Raw genomic sequence first — 21,706 nt, 5'->3', positions numbered from 1 at the left:
ATGCTTAATGTTTACATAACATATTCTTTACGTTAAAACATGCTTAGGTAAAACATCAATATACTTTTGTTGTTGTTGATAAAAACTAAATAAAATAATATATTGCAGACCTGAAAAATGGTATGTTTGTAACCACAGAGAACGATCGAGACAAAAAATATGATAACTTGCATTGAGTGCGTTGAGTAGCTATGAACCGTAGCCATTTTAAAATCTCTGAAATTTCGAAAAAATTCTGGCACATGCGCACCTAAACATAACGCTCGTAAACGACCGTGTAGTAATCGTTACAAGTTGTTCTTTATATGAAGTAATTTCATGTATAATGCCTAATATTTTGTTTTATTAATAACCACACATAATAATTACGTTCTTTATTGATAAAATGAGAATAAAAAAAATTATAATGGATTCTACTTTGCATATATTTAATAATAATAATAATAATAATAACAATAATTTAATTTAACAATTGATTGTTTTATTAAAATAAACACTTTTATAGAAATTAAAGTTAAAAGGTAAATATCTTTTATTAAAGAAAAAAGTTAAGTAATTCGAAATCAGCACAATAAATTAATTAAGAAAAAGTGGTAAAACTACATCAAATCAAAAAAAGTTAAATTTAGATCCCTATCCTATCTTTATTATAATACATGATAATTATCATGCATCTCAAATCAGCACCGTCGAGAACCCCAACATATAAACAGTTGTAATGCAATTTATGCGTAATGTATGCGAAAGAAATTTGCTTATTTTGTGCTTCTTTTTTAATCAAATTTATAACTATAAAAGTTTAAAAATAGAAAAAGCACTTATAAAAAAATAGAATTAACTTTTTTTTCGAGAGAGGCTATTTTTGCTGCCGTTTCTTCTTTGATTGACGCAATTTTGCTTTCAAGTGCAATCACTTTCGATATTGCCATTGAAAGATGGTTATGTGTTGACGAACTAGTGTGAGTAGCTTGTTCTTTTATCGTTCCCTGTAAAACATAATGAATCACTTTTTAATGCAAATTAAGACAAAAATTACATATATACATCAATACAGATCAAAAAATTAAAATTACATTATTAAATATAACTTATTAAGTATAACTGCATTTACACATAAGGCTGTCAATAACTACCCACCCGTTAGTTACTGACCAGGTAGCATGTGGCGAGTAACGGTCATTTGATAACGCTACCCGAAAGTTATTTGAGTTTCTGATTTAGAAACCCACTTATTTTTCCTCACGTTATGTACAATATTTTATCTTACATAAATCAGAACTCTTCCTACTCGTTTATTAGTTTGTTTTTCGGACGAAACTCTTTCAAAATCTGGAATATCGAAAAGTATTTTGAAGGTTATTCGAAGAAATCAAAATTTCAATTAAGCAAATTATATTTAAAATGTTTTCTTTTTAAAAAGTTTATTCTGAAAAACTAAAATGTAAGTAAATAGCGTTCATTAATTTGAAACAAATGTTTTCTAAAAGCCAGCTGTGGTTATTTTAACACGAACCCGCGTGCCCGCCCGTTCGTTCGACGGGTCCCTGTGCAGGCATTTTTGACAGCCCTATTTACAAAATAAAATTGTCGTCAGACGTTGCAATCCAATATTTATCTTGATACTTCCGGTGATTTTTTAAATAATGGTTGCTGAGTAATTCTTTAAACTAAATTAAAACACGCTACAATACTTAAAAAAGAGTTTGTAGGTTAGTTTCATTTTTAAAAATTTTATGTTTATGCCTCAACACTCTTATGGATAACACATTTTCTCAAAATAATCTTTTCTTGGATTTTTGCAGACATATCAAAATATTTAAACCGAGTAATTTTATTGTGATACATTTCAAGAAATCACGATCACACCAGGAGAATAAAACACCAAAGCGGAGGTTTTATTCTCCTAGTGTTCAAACTATATATTAACTCCAAACTGTGTACCTTGTACTGTGTCATTTCTGTTTAGTGACAACTAATTTTTCAAAAATTATTTTACTTTTAAAAAGAACTTTTCTTAGGCTAAAATGAACATTTAGTAGGAAGCATTATTATCTTACATCTAAACTGGCCCTATTTGCTGACAACTCAACTTTACACTCCTGTCATGACAAAAAGTCTTCTCATTTTGATTTCCTAGAACAGGCAGCCACTGAACTTCAATAAAATATGTTACTTCCTGTAAACAATTATTACAATACTGTCGACATTCCTATAATAATGAATGGCAACCCTCTCACTGAGTCCTCTTCGTTACATCTTCTCGGATTATCATTCACTAATGACCTCTTATTGAAACCATATATATATAATAGATTGCAAAATTAGCATCTGCTAACGTTGCTTCTCTTTATTGTGCTTATCATTTTCTTGCTCCTGATTTGATTCTCTGCCTCTACAAATCTCTTATTTGTCCCTGTATGGAATACTGCTGTCGTTACTGGTCTTTTACTGATGCTCTTTCTCTTCTAGACAAGGTCCAATAACGCATTGTTTTGAACTGCTTTGCTCTGCCAAGCTCAAATCTCTCTCCCATCGTCGTAAGATTGTATTTCTTTCTCCTTTTTTAGAAATACTATCATGGTTGCTGCTCAATGGAGCTTATATCTCTAGTTCCATCAAACAAAACTTATTCTTGCTTGAAGACTTAGTGAGAGAGTTGCCATTCATTATTATAGGAATGTCGACAGTATTGTAATACCCAAATGAAGTCATTAAAGCACTTATAAACAGAAAAGCAACAAATATAAAATAATGTTGTGGATATGCTTCAATTAACTGGTGATGCGGAAGTTATACAAGTCTGAATTTAATTATTTGAGCATAATAATTTGTTTTTATGGTTTTATACATATATGTTCTATAGAATATAAACTTTATTATTTGAAACACAATCATTAAAAATGAGGTTAAATGCAGGTGAACGAGAATCAAAATGTTTTTTGTAAATAAACCTAATATAAAAATAAAACAAAAATCGTAAATCATTTCGAAAAGGAAGGATTTGCTCGACGTACAATATATGATAACCTAAAGAGACTGGAAACTGTTCAATCCTTTTCTGATAGAAAGCACTCTGGTTGTCCAACATCCATGAACTAGAGAAAAGAAAGCCGAATTAACGAGACTTGTCAACAAATAAAAAGGGGTCAGTAAGAGAAAAATAGGTTTTAAATTCGGTATAAATCAATCAATTGGTCGTCAGTAAAAAAAATGAATATTAAATATAGAAAACATAAAAAGACTCCAAAATACACTATAGAACAACAATTAAAAACAAAGAAAAGAAGCAGGAAACTATGACGAAAAATACTTTTGTTTTGCAGGGGACAACATGCCTGAAAATTCAGGATACTACACAAACAACAAAAAAACATGCCCAGAAAGTGTTCGTTTTATAGGAAAAGAGAAATTTCTAAAAAAATTATTAATGTGGATAGCCATATTTGACCGTGGTATGTCCGAGCCATTGTTACGCACTTCCAAGGCTGTAGCAATTAGTTCATCAATCTAAATTGATGAATGTTTAGAAAAATGACTTCTTCCATTCATTCTCAAGTACCATGGAGACTTTAACTATTTATTTTGGCCAGATTTGGCAAGTTCTCATTACTCTAAAGATTCTCTAAATTAGATGAACCAATGTCTATGACATTGATAAAGAATCCAATCCTCCAAATATGCCTCAAGCATGACATTTTGAAAACTTTTGGAGACATTTGGCACAGAAAGTTTACAAGGGAGATTGGCAAGCTTCAACAGAGCAAGTTTTGATTGATCAAATTAAATTAAAACTACAAGAAATCAATTTAAATTTTTTACAGTTGCTCATGAAAGGCGTCAGAGCAATATTGAGATCAATTGCAGATGGTGGTATTTTTTCATTTAAAAAATAACTTATTTTTATTAAAAGATAAATACTTTATTTAAAAAATATAATAAAAGTTTTTTTTTACATTTATAAACAAGTTATTGATTTTATTTTGTCCGATATCTTAAGCATCACCCGTTTAAATAAGACAATTCCCACTTTTTAAAGATCGTGAAACAATAAACTGTATGACTTGATGGAAAAATAGTTAATGGTCTTGAAAGTACTGTAAAATTCTCTTGGAGAGAGAAGAGATGTCAATCGTTTCATACATTAAGAATAAAAATCCGGCAATGCAAGGCATGAACAATCAGAACTAACAAAATTTTTCCTTGATGTTTTGAAAGTTAAACAATACACAAATAAAAGTTTGAAAGGTGGGAGAAAAATTTGCAGCATTATCAGCAAATGTAAAAAATGTTTTGACAAAAAATAAGTATTTTTGTTTCTTATATATATTTTTAAAAGGTAGTAAAAGACAATATGTTATGATATAAAAAGATTGCCTGTAGTTACAGGATTTGTTACTGTAGTTACACAAGTTGTAGCTTTGTTAGAAAACCTACAACTTATGTATTTTTTAAAAACTTTATGTATTTTTCTACAATCATATATATTTGTTTAGAAGGTAGAAAAAGATAATATGGTAAGATATAAAAAGATGTAATTACATGAGTTGAGAAAAGCTTTTTTGTTTGATTTTTTAATATTTATTTTTTGTTTTGTTTAACGCAGGTTAGGTAAATCTGCTTTAAAGCAAAGAAGCTTGACACTCAAGTGACAAAAAAATGTATCAATAAATAGAGCTCTCAATTGCACAAGAGAAATGGAATGTTTCCACCTTGGCGTGAGTAAATTTTGTGTTTTTGATTAAACTTTATAATATACAGGTGTAGCATTTAAAGCTTTTTTACTTGTTTATGTATTGTTATTGTAATTCACATTAAAAATAGTTCAAGCAAAACTGAGTTACAAATTGTTTTTCATGGTTGCCTTTTGCTTCAGTCATAATGTCAGCTTCAATGAAGCCCTCTTGCAGAAGAATTCATTGAAGCTGACATTATGACTGAAGCTTTGTAACTCTTGCAGAAGAATTCATTGAAGCTGGCATTATGACTGAAGCTTTGTAACTCTTGCAGAAGAATTCATTGAAGCTGACATTATGACTGAAGCTTTGTAACTCTTGCAGAAGAATTCATTGAAGCTGGCATTATGACTGAAGCTTTGTAACTCTTGCAGAAGAATTCATTGATCCTGGCATTATGACTGAAGCTTTGTAACTCTTGCAGAAGAATTCATTGAAGCTGACATTATGACTGAAGCTTTGTAACTCTTGCAGAAGAATTCATTGAAGCTGGCATTATGACTGAAGCTTTGTAACTCTTGCAGAAGAATTCATTGAAGCTGGCATTATGACTGAAGCTTTGTAACTCTTGCAGAAGAATTCATTGATCCTGGCATTATGACTGAAGCTTTGTAACTCTTGCAGAAGAATTCATTGATCCTGGCATTATGACTGAAGCTTTGTAACTCTTGCAGAAGAATTCATTGAAGCTGGCATTATGACTGAAGCTTTTTAACTCTTGCAGAAGAATTCATTGAACCTGGCATTATGACTGAAGCTTTGTAACTCTTGCAGAAGAATTCATTGAAGCTGACATTATGACTGAAGCTTTGTAACTCTTGCAGAAGAATTCATTGAAGCTGGCATTATGACTGAAGCTTTGTAACTCTTGCAGAAGAATTCATTGAAGCTGGCATTATGACTGAAGCTTTGTAACTCTTGCAGAAGAATTCATTGAAGCTGGCATTATGACTGAAGCTTTGTAACTCTTGCAGAAGAATTCATTGAAGCTGACATTATGACTGAAGCTTTGTAACTCTTGCAGAAGAATTCATTGAAGCTGGCATTATGACTGAAGCTTTTTAACTCTTGCAGAAGAATTCATTGAACCTGGCATTATGACTGAAGCTTTGTAACTCTTGCAGAAGAATTCATTGAAGCTGACATTATGACTGAAGCTTTGTAACTCTTGCAGAAGAATTCATTGAAGCTGGCATTATGACTGAAGCTTTGTAACTCTTGCAGAAGAATTCATTGAAGCTGGCATTATGATTGAAGCAGAACAAAAGGAGACTGGAATTTGATCTTGAATGGGGAGCTTGGTCTTGATATAGGGAGAATATTTAATCACAACGAAACACCACAATTCATCAATTTTGGTGTTGATGATACTCCTGCTGGTCTTGTTTTTGCTGCAAAAGGGAAAACATACTGTAAAATAATAAGAGAGAACCATGAATGTGTCACCTTAAATCCTCTAGTATCATTTCAGGTAGCTATTGCAATATCACTTTTTTTTCATAAATATTTATAATAGAGATCGAAAGGATGACGTTGTATCATATTTCTTTGAAATTATAGGAGACCTTTGTGTCTGTCAAGTACTCTTTGGTACTGTTGGAAAAACTAATTAAATGGATCCACAAGAAGTTGTGGCAAATATTCAGCATCTTCTGATAACAACATGCAATCATGTTGTATCTGATCACAATTTATTATTAGATAGAGTTTGATTAATATCATAATGAAAAAAAAGTGGCACAGCCAGTAGTTTTGCTTTCTGATAGGCATTGTTCACGCTTTAATTTTGATGTCTTACAGTTTTCGCAATCAAAAAACTTACATATATTCTTAACTCCGCCAGATACCACTAGCATGACACAGCTCTTAGACCAACTCAACAAAAACCGTCATCGTGAGTATCGTGGTATAAAAGAAAATACTTTTACTGACTTCAACTCACTAAATAAAGAGCCTTTTATGATGATCTTAGGACATATTTGGAACAACTGAGCTCCAAGACAAACTATGCTCAAAGCTGCAAAACGTGTGGCAAAGCATGCAAAACTTTCACATCTTCAAATGTCAGCAACATGCAACAGACAAGTTTGCATGAGCTGTTTTATGTATTGATACTCCCAAAAGTGTTTCACCCAGTACAACAACCCCTAAAAGATACACTACTGAATCTCCTAATCAAAGAAAAAATTCAGCTCAGTTTTGGAAAGAAAAATTTGAGCATTCATAAGAGCTTATTCAAGAGCTTTTATCTTGTAAAGTAGATGGAAAGAAACCAATGTTTATAGCTGCTGAAGTAACCAAAAACTCACTCAAACATAAAGTTATTGAGCATGAAAGTGATGAAGATTCTAGCTGTTAGAAATATACACCAAGAAAGTGACCTTATAGTTCATATGTTCATATTACCAATATGTGATATGGATATAATTTCATTATGCTTAGTCAATTAGTTTATCAACTTAATCAAGAGTGAATAGTTTCGAGGAAACACTTTTAAATTGTCTTAAAGACAAATAGAGCTATATATAAAATTTTTTTTTACAAACAACTAGTCAATCTTTACTAGGTTGTTAATAGAAAAATAATTGTTAATAGAAAAAAGCAAAACTTCATTTTAATAATGAGTTTTTGATCCATATATATATTTTCTTTGTTAAAGAATCCTAAAAACCACAGAAATACTACACTGGTTAACTTAAAATATTTCAGCAATTTTAGTCTTTTTAATTGCAAATTTAAATTAAAATTTTAAGTATTTATGGACTATAATGTCAAAAAGATATAAAATTTTTAAATAAAAAATTCTAGTATTTTCAGTATAATTTTCATAAAACTAATTTGAACAACAGACTTCATATCCTTTTTGAGAAAAATCAATGTCTCTACAAAAATCACTATGGATTTCATTACAAACACTCCTAAACTCATGCACCTTTTAAATTAACTGAAACCATAAGTAAAGCTCTTGACAATAACCTTTTTGCATTTGGAATGTTTCTTGACTTAGAGACGGCTTTTGATTCCGTTGATCACTCTATCCTCCTAAGTAAATTGGAACACAATAGTCTTCCAAATTACTTAGAAAGTGTTTATAATAAAGCTAATTTGGTTAATTTAAGCAGTTTCCTATCAAAAAACTATCCTATCAAATAAAAAAAAATCTATTTTGGTGCTTTTAATAATAATAAATAAAACTAATATGAGTGTGTGGCTATTGGGATCCATGAGTTTTTAGGGCCCATCTACCTTTTTAGGACCATCTACCTGTACATATACTCACATTGCTTACGTTTAGATTTGTTTATATTTAGATATATGTTAAGATACAAAATGCAATAAAGATGTACAATGGACGTAGAATAGACATAAAATGATTTTAAGTCTTTGAGACAATAGATTGTAATCATTTTTTTTTTTTTTGGCTTTATTATTATTATTCTTTAATTGTGTATGATCTTTCTGAGTGATGTTTTTATCAAGAATTACAACAACAAATTTTATAAATTATTCTATTTTTACAATTTACTTGCCAAAAATAAATTTTAGAATGTTAGAGGGATTTTATCTCATTTAAAAAAAGATAAAAAAGTATACTTAGTTTCAGCTAAATTAATCAATACAATAATCAATATAACCATTCAATTAGTTTCAGAAGTTCATCACATGTTTTAAAAAATGTTTAAACATTACTATGGATATAAAATATATTTGCGTTATCAAAAACAAGAATTTAAAATAATAGAAGATTTGCTTGAATCATTATTATATATTAAAAATAAAAAATGTCCTCATCAATTCTTGAGGAATGCCACAAGTGTCATATTATTTGTTTTTACATTGCTGAATGAGAATTGTTTTTCCATTTGATAAATAGTTTTTACACTAAACTATGTTTATTCTTTAAACTTATAATCTTTTTAAAAAATATTATAATAAAATAAATGTAGATTTTAGTATAAGTTTCAATTGTTTCAATTTCAAACACATAAACTTTTCCAATTTCTGAAAATTTAATTTCTTACCCTAAAATTGCATCCAATGTTAAAGAATTGACAAGGAAAAATGGTGAGATTGCAATCATCAGTAGTATGTGAAAACACCTATGTATAGTTGTAAGGAAATTATTTATGTTCATATTGTAAACCAATATATACTTATAATACAAAAGTTTTTTTGTTCTGACCTCATTATGAGATGTTTTTATATCACATTGATTCACATAGTTAACTGGAGAAATTTTGCAACTTTTACGATGCTCCTAAATAAAAATTTACAAGAAAATCCAATTTTTACTGTAATTAGATTTAAGTTTTAATTAAGCACATTTATCTGCTATTAATCATCATCATCATCATCATCATCATCATCATCATCATCATCATCATCATCATCATCATCATCATCATCATCATCATCATCATCATCATCATCATCATCATCATCATCATCATCATCATCATCATCATCATCATCATCATCATCATCATCATCATCATCATCATCATCATCATCATCATCATCATCATCATCACCATGAATGAATGCTCATTTTGTAGAATTCACAAACATTTTTTTACGTTCCCAGTAAAGCACTCTTATTTATATTGAAACAATGATTCTAAATTAATTTGTGAAAAAATTGGCTTAAATTAATTCTAAATTAATTTTTAAAAACATTGGTTTTGGAAAAAAATTAAACAAATTTAATAATAGTGAGCTTTCTTGATGTCATACCTCTTGGAAAGTTCTTATAAGCCTTGCAAAAAACCTAATAGCAAACTATCATATACTATTATAAACCATCCCTTCAAAACTATAAAGCAAAATCCTATTTTATTTAACAATAGACTAAATCAGAACTCTTCTAACAAAAATATTTTTAACTCCTCTAAACGTGTTTATAAAAATGCTTCTGAAAATTGTGGGTTAAACATTCCTTTACAATCCAAAAATTACAAATAAGTATTAATTGTACAAGAATAAAATAAGTAACTTATCAAAAATTCCCAAAAAGTTATTCTACAACTCATTCTTTGACAAAAACATAAAAAATACAGAAAATACATGGAAAGAAACAAAAAAATATTATTAATATCAAACACTCTGCACCAATTAAACCTTACTTTTTATCTTCACTGACTGTTTAAAAAATTTCTTTCTTTCTTAATACAGTGACAATAGTGTTCAACATGTCCACACACAACTTATTCCTCATCTTATTCTCAAGTCCCTCTGTACCATATTGAATAATTCTTTTAAAAAAGGCCTTTTTCCAGAAGTTTTTAAGACAGCCAAAATCATTCCAATCCATAAAAGGGATTCTTTAATACACCACACATGTTATAGACCAATTTCTCTTTTATCTAACATAAGCAAGTTTTTGATAAAGCCATGCACAACAGACTTCATAACCTTTTTGAGAAAAATCAATGTCTCTACAAACATCACTATGGATTTCATTACAAACATTCCTAAACTCATGCACCTATTAAATTAACTGAAACCATAAGTAAAGCTCTTGACAATAACCTTTTTGCATTTGGAATGTTTCTTGACTTAGAGACGGCTTTTGATTCTGTTGATCACTCTATCCTCCTAAGTAAATTGGAACACAATAGTCTTCCAAATTACTTAGAAAGTGTTTATATTTGAGGTATTAAAAATCAACAAACATATTAATCAAGATTTATCTAATCTACTTCAATGGCTGTGCACAAATTAAGTCTTAATACCAGCAAAACTGAACTCATCATTTTCAAATCAAGCCGATTTAAAATCAATAAACACCTAAACTTCAGACTATGTGGCCTAAAAAATCTTTCCCATAGTTTTGTTGAAATATCTTGGAATCAAAATTGACTCAAACTTATCTTTTTCCTCTCATCTTTAAAAATTAGCAATGAAATTGTGTAGATTAAATGGAATGCTAGCCAAAATTTATCTCTATGTCAATTATGAAACTTTACTCAATATATACCATTTAAACTATCTATCCAAAATCATTGTGCAAAACCAATGCGTATAATTGTGGAAAAATTTACACCTTCCATCTTTAATCAGTTAACTTCTTTTCACAATTTAAATAAAGGTAAAAAGACTTTATTCAATTTCACAATTTGCCTAATAGAAAAATTGTTAGAAAAATACATAAAATGTTAGCAATTCTTATTTTTATTATAATTATTATTAAATGTGATTTAAATGTGATTTTATTTAATTTACATTTTTGTTACTGTCATTATTACTTAATAATATTGTTAAATATTTATCTGTGATATTTAATAATAATATTATTATTATTGTTATTATCATTACTAATATAATCTTTATTATCATCTAATAATATTATTATTATTATTATATTATTATAATTCTAATTGTTAAATTTACTTTAATGTTATTATATGATTGCTATTATTATTTATTATTATTATTATAACATATTTGTATACATTTTTATTATGAAAATTTATTAAACAAAAAATATATTAAAAAATATAATAAATTTATAATTTCTAAATGCAGACACGAAAATAAATACTAATTTGTAAAATAAGTAATTTGCTAATTATTTTGTAGTAATAAGATGTAAAAATTTATGAAAACAAATAACCAAAAAAAATTCCATATTCTAAAGAACTCGTTTTGCAATAAGTTTATGCAGAATACTTTCTGCATAAAAATAAATACATTAAAACTTGTTTATAATATTTCTGAAAATTTGGGGAAATAATATTTGGTATGATTAAAATACTTTGAAACTCGGATATTAGGTTTTAAATTACTATGTATGTTAATGCTACAACAGTTACGATGCTACAACATGAAAATTTAAACTAGAGACTTGTCATAAGTCTCTATTTTGACAGATCTTCAGCACTTGTAACTAATACTTCAGCCACAACCAATCACTCTGAGACTCTGTATTGCAATGACACATTGTACAACTCAAAACTTGTGAACAAGTGTGGAGCTAAAAACAGGTAATTATTGCATTATGACCTAGGCAAAATAATTCTATGGACTGACAAGTATGAACCCTTATCATAGAAATTGACACAGTAAATGGAAGACATGCTTTATGCAATGCAGGTGAGCTGTTTTTAGAATACTGTTATTCTTGGATGATGTAGTGTGCCGCTATATATTTGTCATTCATCTTTTTTTCTAAATATTAGTTTACGTCATAAAATATCATAAAATTATTATCAAACCAAAGAAGTGATATGATGTCATATTATCAAAGCATATAAAATAAAAAGATTTTAGATCAGGTCAGATTCAGGATCATAAAGATTACCTTGCTACTAGTATCATGTAATCCAGTACTACTTAAGCCATATATCCTGCTTCCTTGTAGGGTTTGCTTTTTTAGGCTAGGAGAAATAAAATCTGACTCGAAAGTCCCCTGTCTTGGGGCTAGGGTTTCTAATCTGAATATCCAAATATTGGATTATCCAGATAATTTGCCTGATTTTGGCAATGATATATTATATATATTATTTCTAACTTCGATCCCAAAAGTGAGGCCACTTTTGCCCTAATTAAAAATGGCTTCCACAACATTAACTATAATGATTTGCCCTTTTTACAAATGGTGGAATAAATTTGTAAATAAAAAAAACAGCTTCACTTTTCGTCCATTAGAATCCCACAAATTAGACATTTAGTATAACCAAATTAGACAAGTAAGCAAGACATGTTAGATGTCAAAACTTGGTAAAATTTATCGATAATCATGCTCAAACAATTCCTTCAAATAAAGGATCTTATAAATAAAATAGTAAATAAAAAAGGGCAACAAAAAATTTCAGAGGAGAAAATATCAACTTTAAAAAAAATGTTAGATTCTTTATACTGCTAGAAGCGATAAGTTAAGTAAAAATTCTGAATTCAATGACCGCTGAAGGTGTTTATAAATATACATTCAAAAGCTTAGATCTGTTACAAACGAGTTTAAGTAAAAACTTACTAGAACATTAAAAAGCGAATGGATGAATGTGGAAATAAAATCCTCATGACATAAATAATCTTCTTAGAAATCTTCTTTGATTGTACTTCATAATTTTCTGCTATTATTTTAGCAGTAGAAATATTTTAAAAGGGTTTATACATCTAGTGATAACAGTAACAATTGAAGCTTGATGAATGAAATGAATTTGCAAGTGAAAGCATGCTTAAAAGTCAAATAACTGCAACAATAACTGAAATTACCCATATTTAAGAGCAGAGCAACATAACTATTACATTGTTAAACAAAGATTTTCAACTTTTAACACAAAAACAATAAATAATTTAAATTTATTGTTTAATGTACTTCTAACAATAAAATCAACATCTACTGCAACAAAGCACGCTTTTTCAATAGGAGATCTAGCTAGAACAAAAATTAAAACTGACTTAAAATTTCAATCTTTAAATCCAATTTTTTTTTTCTAAATATGCAATTTTTAAAATGAACAAGATTTACATAATATAATTGTTTTACTATTTTTTCTATTTAAATTTTCAATGTATATAACTAAAATACTTAAATTAAATTATTGCATTAAACACACTAAGAGTATTAAGTTTAATCTTTATTTTTTAATTTGATATTCGGATATCCAAATATATCCTAATAACTTTAACTTTCAGCATTTGATATCCAGATAGTCATTATTGTCGCATAATTGGAAACCCTACTTGGGACTTTTGGTTAAGTAAAGCCTAGAAATGGTGTACAGATTTACAATCTGTACTCTTTCTCCTGAAGACTGCATTCTTTTAGATGATATTTCTAATTAAACTGATAAAGCCCTTTCTCTTTACCCCTCTTTCGATATTGTTGTTATTGGTGACTTTAAAACTCATCCCGCTGAAAAGTTTGGCTTAAAAACCACTGACTCTGCTAGCGCTAAAGCGCATAACTTCTATCTTTCTCAATGTATTATTTAGATTATTATTATTTATTAGTAACTTCTGGACTCGTTTTCTAGACAACTCTAATCCCTTACCTTCACTCCTTGATTTATGTCTGGTCTCTGATCCTAGCTTGTGTTCAGTTTCTCTTTTTTTGTTTTTAGGTGATTGAATATGCAATGATCTATATATAATTCAATTTGTCTTGTTACAATGCTTATTTATTTGAAAAAACTCTGGAATCTTTTTTAATGAGCAAGTTATAATGATTTAAGTTTTTAAATTAAGATTTAGATTTTATGTTTTATTTTGAGAAAATTTTTTTTCAATATTATTGATTAATTAAGACTCTTAAACAAAGTCTAATGTTTAGAGTATTAAGCCCTTAAAATAATTTTAATAAAAAAATATTTGAATTTTTGTGTTGTTTTATTATATAGAACACTCTTATATGTTTAGGTGCCCCATTTTAATAAGTCCTACAAAAAGCAAGCAGGTTTGGTGAAATTTTGCGATTTAATGGATGAAAAGATACTTTGAAGACTTGAAGAAAGTTCAAAAATTATTTTTTATATACAATTTTGAAATGGTCTAATATATATACATATGTATATATATATATGTATATATATATATATATTGCCTGGTGAAATTTTGTGATTTAATAGATGAAAAGATACTTTAAAGACTTGAAGAAAGTTTAAAAATTATTTTTTTATATACAATTTTGAAATGGTCTAATATATATACATATGTTATATATATATATATATATATATATATATATATATATATATATATATATATATATATATTGCCTGGTGAAATTTTGCGATTTAATGGATGAAAAGATACTTTAAAGACTTGAAGAAAGTTCAAAAATTTTTTTTTTATATACAATTTTGAAATGGTCTAATATATATACATATGTATATATATATATATTGCCTGGTGAAATTTTGCGATTTAATGGATGAAAAGATACTTTGAAGACTTGAAGAAAGTTTAAAAATTATTTTTTTATATACAATTTTGAAATGGTCTAATATATATACATATGTATATATATATATTGCCAGGCTAAACCCAAGTGGTAAGCAAACTATTCATTCCCAAACCAATAATAACTACATTTACATAAGCACTGAACGTCAGAATCGCGTTGGTAGTGATACTATTATATTCATAAAACAAAAAATACTTAGATAAAATAGAACAAATAAAATTAATGACCGACCTTCTCGGCCTTGAGGAGGCGAATAACATAAAAAAAAAAAAATTCATTCATCTTAATGCACATCCTACCTGAAAATGAACTATTCTTGACGTCATCTCAAGTAATGCTCTTAAATCCTATGTGTCCAATACCCTTACTAGTTTTGGTAATTCAAATCACTTTGTTGTAGTTAGTCAGCCTTCTCTAAATCTTTATAAAACAACTCACCCAGTTCCGTGCAATGTTGCTTACCAGTCAGGTAGAATTGCTAACACTGTTGCACTGATGCATTGTACCAATCTTGAAATCTTAGTTGACTCACCATATGAAACACAAACTGCTTGCAGTAATTTTTATTATTCTATACTCTCTGCTCAAGACATCTGCTAACCTCTAAGCTTATTAACCCCAAGCCTAGGATGACATCATTTATTCAAAGCTTTATAAAAGAGTGTCAACAACTTTTTTTCTCACTACAACAAATGGAAAGAACTTGCCAATTGAGTCAGTAAACTAATTATTAAAAGAAAACAAATCTATAACAGGCATTTCTCTTCTGGAAAAACAGATTTTTGGTAAGAAATCAGGCTAGCAGATAAAGGCCCTCATCTCTGAGGCGTAAGCAAACCAATTAAATGATCATTTTCAAAGTGTTTGGATCAGTAAGAAAGAACCTAACTTTTCGTTCTTCATCAACCAAAAAGTAAACTGACCTATTATCCTCATTTTTACACTTAACAACATTCTCAACCAACTCAAGAAAACAGTTACCTACCTGACCAATCAAAATCAGCACACATAATACCAATTCCTAACATATCTAACCCGCTCTCATCTAATGACTACCATCTGATTGCCATTACATCCGCATTATGCAAAGTTTTTGAACGCATTATTACCAGTTTCATTATCATTTCATCACACCAACGCATTATTACCAGTTTCATTTCATTTCACCACACCAATAACATATTGGTCTCAAACAAACAGTTCGATTTCCTTCCAGGACGTTAATAACAAATCAATTTTCCTGTCAGGATAATAAAAAATCAATTTTTGCAATGTTCTTTGATTTTGCAAAAGCATTTGATCTTGTCAGTCATGACAATTACTGCTAAAGTTAATAAATATTCTACCAAGCTGACTCACTTCCTGGATCGCAGCTTACTTATCTAACCATCGCCAAAGAATTAAAACAAATGATCTCACCACTAACAGGAAATATATTAAAGCCGGAGTACTTCAAGGTAGTGATCTTGGTTCAATTTTGTTCATTCTCTATATTTCTGACATTAACATACATTTCTCCAAAAATATGCTGATGAAACCATTCTCCAAAAATATGCTGATGACATCCTAACTTATATAATCTACGATTATATAAGTTAGGATATTGTTCTTGCCAACTTACCTTAATCAATTGTAGATGGTGTTGTGCTATGGTTTGTTGTCAATGGAATGAAACTTAATAGCTCTAAATGCAAAATCATTAGAATTAATCCTAGCTGCTCCAAAATTTAAGCTATACCTTCTCTCATACACAACAATACTGAGCTTAAAAAAGTCAACAGCCACAAATACCTTGGAATCATGCTCAATGAGAATTTTGATTGGGATGAACAAGAGAAAAAAAGTACAAAACAAGATAAAATCAGCACCATATCTACTTAAACGTCTTAAGCAAATCGGACACACTCAGCTCAACCTTCTACAAGTCTATAGATCTTACGCTATTAGTAACTTGGTATATAGTGCTCCTGTTCTTTCTTCGAGCAACACTACAGCAAAAAAAAAGAGATGCAGCATTTCATAAAAATGCTTTAAACATTATTGGAATTGATGTAACCAGTTTGAGCAGCTTCAATATTAGTTTTGCATTGAAGAGTTACTAGACAAGATTTGTATTAATATCCTTAAAAAGATCCTTGAAGACTCCTATAACCACTAAATTAGCTCACACCAACAGCAGAAACCCAAACAGATTCGCATTTGCTCTTATCTTGCTGTTACCTATCAACCATTTTTTATTCGGAGTAAAAATACCTCCCTATTTTTTGTGATGGTGTCAGCAATCTCTAACTGTTCAACTGCCTTTTCAATACATAAATAATATGTTTGCCTGCATTATGGCAATCTTTTTTTTTAGTAAATTTAATGATGGATAAAATTGTACAATTCATTACTTGTAATGCTATTCAATTTTAAATAAAGATCTATAAATATACACACATACACACACACACACACATATATATTTATATATTTATATACTTATATATATATATATATATATATATATATATATATATATATATATATATATATATATATTTATATACTTAAGTGACATCTTTAATAGTATGTGTAATGATAATATAGTATAAAATAATATATCAGCCTAAAATTGGTTTGCTGGGTATATTTGGATTTAAAAAAAAATAATTTGACTTTTATAATATTCGAAGTATTAAATTTTTTGATCTTAAAAAGAACAATATCAAAAAATTTAATACTTTGAATATTATTTCAATACCACATATTAACCTTGTAAAAAATCCAATATTAAAGCTTTTGAATAAATCAATCTCATGTGTACAGAAAAACTTTAGTCTTAGTCCGCAATTTATTTCAACACAAAATAAAATACCATTTATTGATATTATAACACCAACTGAGGAATGTGCTTTAAAATTTCTTTTAATATATTTTTTAAACTATTTAATACCTCATTCATAAATTTAAATTTATGAATGAGATATTAAATAGTTTCGAAAGAATATTTGAAAATTTATAGTTAAAATCTATAAGAATGTTTGAGGGAATGCTGTTTGAACCTTTGAAACAATTTGATGATTTTTTGGATTCAATTTAGATATAAAAAACTTCATGATTATTTATTTAAGATACTTGTAGACTGTGTAAATTTGGATATTTAAGATACTTTTGATAGTTGACATAAGATAAATGAATATTGGATTTGAGTTTATAAACAACATTTATAAAAAAAGTGTTAAATGTTTCAGATCATTTAAATAAGTTTCTTTTTCTTGTGAACAGTTGTGAGATGATTTATTAAAGCTTTTGACATATAAGCTTATTAATACCATTTCAAAGTTCGCGGTAATTTTTGACATTTATTGAGAAGTATTTTCTTAAATGGATTTTTTTACTATATATTTATTATTACTATATACTTTTTAATTATATATTTATATCTCTTTAAAAAAATTTCTAACTTGTTTATATTCATAAGATCTTTAGATCTTATGAATACAAACAAGTTAGAAATTTTTTGAATTTTATAATTCCTTTTGTGTAAATCGATGTTTAAAGCTCTCGATACTTGTTTTTTTTAAGAGGGGAATAGCGATCTAAAATCAATGTTGTTTCAGTAATAAATGTTTAGAAACATGAGTTAGTATCATTGGACTTTATAACATCCCAAAAAAGTTTTGCTAAGTCATATTTAAAGTTTTCTTTATTAATGTTTTTAAAACTCCTGCTATACAAATTGTATCAACCTGGTATATATAGTTTATTGATTTTGGTACAAACACAAAATTGTGGTAAGTTATAAGAAACAGAAGTTGAAACAGAAATTTCCTGAATTATTTTATTAGTTTTTAGATTAGAGAAAATATTTGGAAAATATAATGATCAAAGCAGAGCAACCAGTAATTCTAGTGCACAAAAGGGTGAGTAAAAAGAAAATAAGTTTATAAAATGAGATGCTGCAATGTCATTATTTGATAGTATCAGATCAATATTATAACCAACAAGTAAGAAAACAGATTTTTTTTCAGCAGACATTTTTTGAAGCAGGACAGACATGATAATATTAAAAATACTGATATTCATGCAAGGGTGTCTATAAATGCATCCAACAATAGTATTAGTCTTTTTAGAAAAAATAAATTCAACAAATGTGGATTCTAAACAATTAGGTGTGTATTTCATTAAATCATCTCTTCGTTTGTATATTAGTTTTTTTGATAAACATAATAATGTACCACCAAAAGAGGATTCAGTTGATCTGTGCTCAATGTTGTAATTATCAATGGGAATCTGATGAACTTTATTTAGCTATTTATAATTCTTTGATTCAGCTAATTAGAGATGCCACACATATTTGGCAACTATTCGGTATTCGGCATATTTGGCAACATTTTATACTATTTGGTATTCGGCTGAATACTGAATACTAAAACATGAAAAAAATTGCCTTAGAAATAGATTATATTACTATATATTACTATAAATAATGCAATAAACAGAATAATCAAATAATAAATATATTATATCTATAAGATTCTATTAATAACAATTTTTTTAATCTAAAATAAGTTTAATTCTTAAAATTTATCAGTGATAAACTATGATGAATAAAAACAATTTTTTTTGCATTTATTGATTCAGCTTTTTCTTGTAAATTATATCTGCTTTTGAAAATAGCCGCTCACAATAATATTAGCAAATTCTGCTAGCTTTGGATATTGTTTTGCATTACCTGACTACCATTTGTAAGGGTCTGCTTTTCGATTTAGGCAAACAGTTTTCATGAATAAATAAATTTTGTTTGCTGTTGAACTTTTCTGTTTGACACCTTCATCTGTGTGCGTGTTTCTGTAACTCAAAACAATTCCAAAAACTATTGTGTATTTCAAATGTTTTATCGTTTTTATTGACATTTTTTTTCTCCCAAGGTAGAGATGAGTCATCATTAGTGCTATTAGACCCTTCAAAACTTTTTTTCAGAGCTTCTAAAAAAAATGTTTTGGACCTTTACATCCTTTGCACCCTTTTTTACACCTTTTTTCACCCTTGCACCTCAGAAATGCTAGAAATAGCTAGTTATTTTTTGAAATTTCTTCAAATAAATGGTTTTTGATTTGACATTGATTACATTGATACATTGTTCCATTAACTTCCATTGAGCAGGTGTTAAATTGTTTAAAGAATTATGTATGAATTATGTATCATGTAAAATGAGGCAGCTCAATTTTGCTCCAATAATTAGTGGAAGGAATGGGTGACACTTTATTATGCAACAGCTACCATCTGTGTAATTTCTATTTGAGAATTTAGCGATACCTTTATAGCCAATTGTAGTAAATAAATAAAATACTTCACAGAACCATATTCTGCATCTCGTACACCTTTATCATATTGGCTCCACTGTCATGGACAAGAAAATGGATCTCGTTATGTAAAATGTTCTTTCTGCAATAGTATTGAGTTCTTCAGTGATATTGGAACCAGTATATTAACCAAAAAACAGCTTCACCACTAAATCAGCATTTTCAAGAATAGAATCTGGAGATATCTAATGCGTAGTAAAACTTGAGAAAATTTGGTTGTTTTGCTGACATGGCGTTGCTTGTAAAATACTAAATTCAATTTTAGTGCAAATTCATTTAAATATATCGGTGATATATTTTCTCATTCATGTAGGTGCAACAAGGTATTTTGTATTGCTGTACTGCCTTTTCCATAAACATGTTGAAGTCAACTTGTTCAACAAGTAATAATGGTTCGTTGTATAATGCAATCATTTCTCCAATTAAGTAATTATATTTCATTGATTTTGGATCATTAATATCCTTACACAATTTCATGATATTTCCAAATAAGTGATTTTTTATTAAAAGATGCTATTTTAAAACTTTTTGCAAACAATAATTTGAAACAACACAATTTTTGTTACTTACTGCAGTTTTCTCAAGCAAAACAACAATCGAATATAAAGTCTTTTATGTTCACTAAATTGAATTATCTATTTAAATAGTTTTTAAAGGATAATTAATTGTTAATGAATTTATATGGTTTTTTATGACAACATTTGAGGTCTGTAATTTGAAATAAATTATTAACTTGTAAACAAATGAATCGCATTTAGTAAATTCAATTCATTTATTTACAAATTCTAGTGACAATTAATATTATAAATATATCAACAACTAATAAACCGCAAACGATGCAATCGCCACTAAATGTTCTAAAATTTTACTATAGAAATATAATTACTGGGTATATATCTTAGGTAATGGGTTGTATGAAATTCAAACTTCAAGGAACAAAGTTTAATGTTTAACAGTCAACAAATAACATGCCCAAACGCACAAACAAAATAATATGCGTAATTACCTGTAGCGTAATTACGTTATTTACTTGACTAATTCAGGTCGTAAATTTTAACCTGTGAAATTTTCTGTGTTACTAAATATTGGGCTGCCTAATATTAGCTGCTAAATATTAGGCTATTTGGCGTTGAGTCAAGCAAAATATTTGGTATTCAACAAAATCACTATTCAAGATTCTAATACTAATAGTAGTAAAATCAAAATGACAGAAATGTTTAAATCCTCAAAGTGTTTTTGCAACAATGATATGTTTAGATGAAAAAAATGAGAGAGAGTTTATTTTATCAAAGTAAAGTGTACAGAATTCAATTATACCATAATTATTAATTTGAAAGAGTTATTTTTTTTAACATCTTTTCCAACAAGGCTGCAAGCAACCACTATTAGAGTTGGAAGTTACTGGAAGAGAAAACATGGAGCTTATAAAGCAAGATAATGATAAACAGACAACTTAAAAGATTGTTAATTAGGATTTAAAATATTTTAAATTAGGTATTAGGAAAACAAGATGAAGGGAGCATCTTCCAAATAATTGACGTTCGAGAAAAAAAAGTAGACAAATAAGAATTTTTGGAGCACTTAGGAACGGTCACTGAAAAAGGATGAAACTTAATTGAATGACGAGTAACATGAGAATGAATTTTAGTAGATGGCACAAGAGATGCTATCTCTTAGAGCAGCGTCTCTTGAGACATCTGGATTTGATATATGGTTTC

General features: G+C 28.3%; 1 protein-coding gene across 2 annotated transcripts in view; it reads right to left on the bottom strand.

Moving 5' to 3' along the window:
- Positions 1-407: 407 nt before the first annotated feature.
- Positions 408-21,706, bottom strand: part of LOC136082905 (ubiquitin carboxyl-terminal hydrolase 7-like) — a 157,998-nt gene continuing 136,699 nt past the window's right edge. For both annotated transcript variants that reach the window (XR_010639822.1, XM_065802316.1), the window contains 3 exons: positions 8,917-8,991; positions 8,756-8,833; positions 408-986 (listed from right to left, as the gene is read on the bottom strand). Coding sequence is in view for 1 of the 2 variants with exons in the window: in XM_065802316.1 (XP_065658388.1) it covers positions 819-986; positions 8,756-8,833; positions 8,917-8,991 (321 nt within the window). In the remaining variant the exon portion in view is untranslated. The remainder of the gene's footprint in view (positions 987-8,755; positions 8,834-8,916; positions 8,992-21,706) is intronic.

This window comes from Hydra vulgaris, chromosome 08 (genome assembly GCF_038396675.1).
Source record: "Hydra vulgaris chromosome 08, alternate assembly HydraT2T_AEP".
In the NCBI taxonomy this organism is placed as follows: Eukaryota; Metazoa; Cnidaria; class Hydrozoa; order Anthoathecata; family Hydridae; genus Hydra; species Hydra vulgaris.
This window is presented reverse-complemented; position numbering and strand designations above follow the sequence as displayed.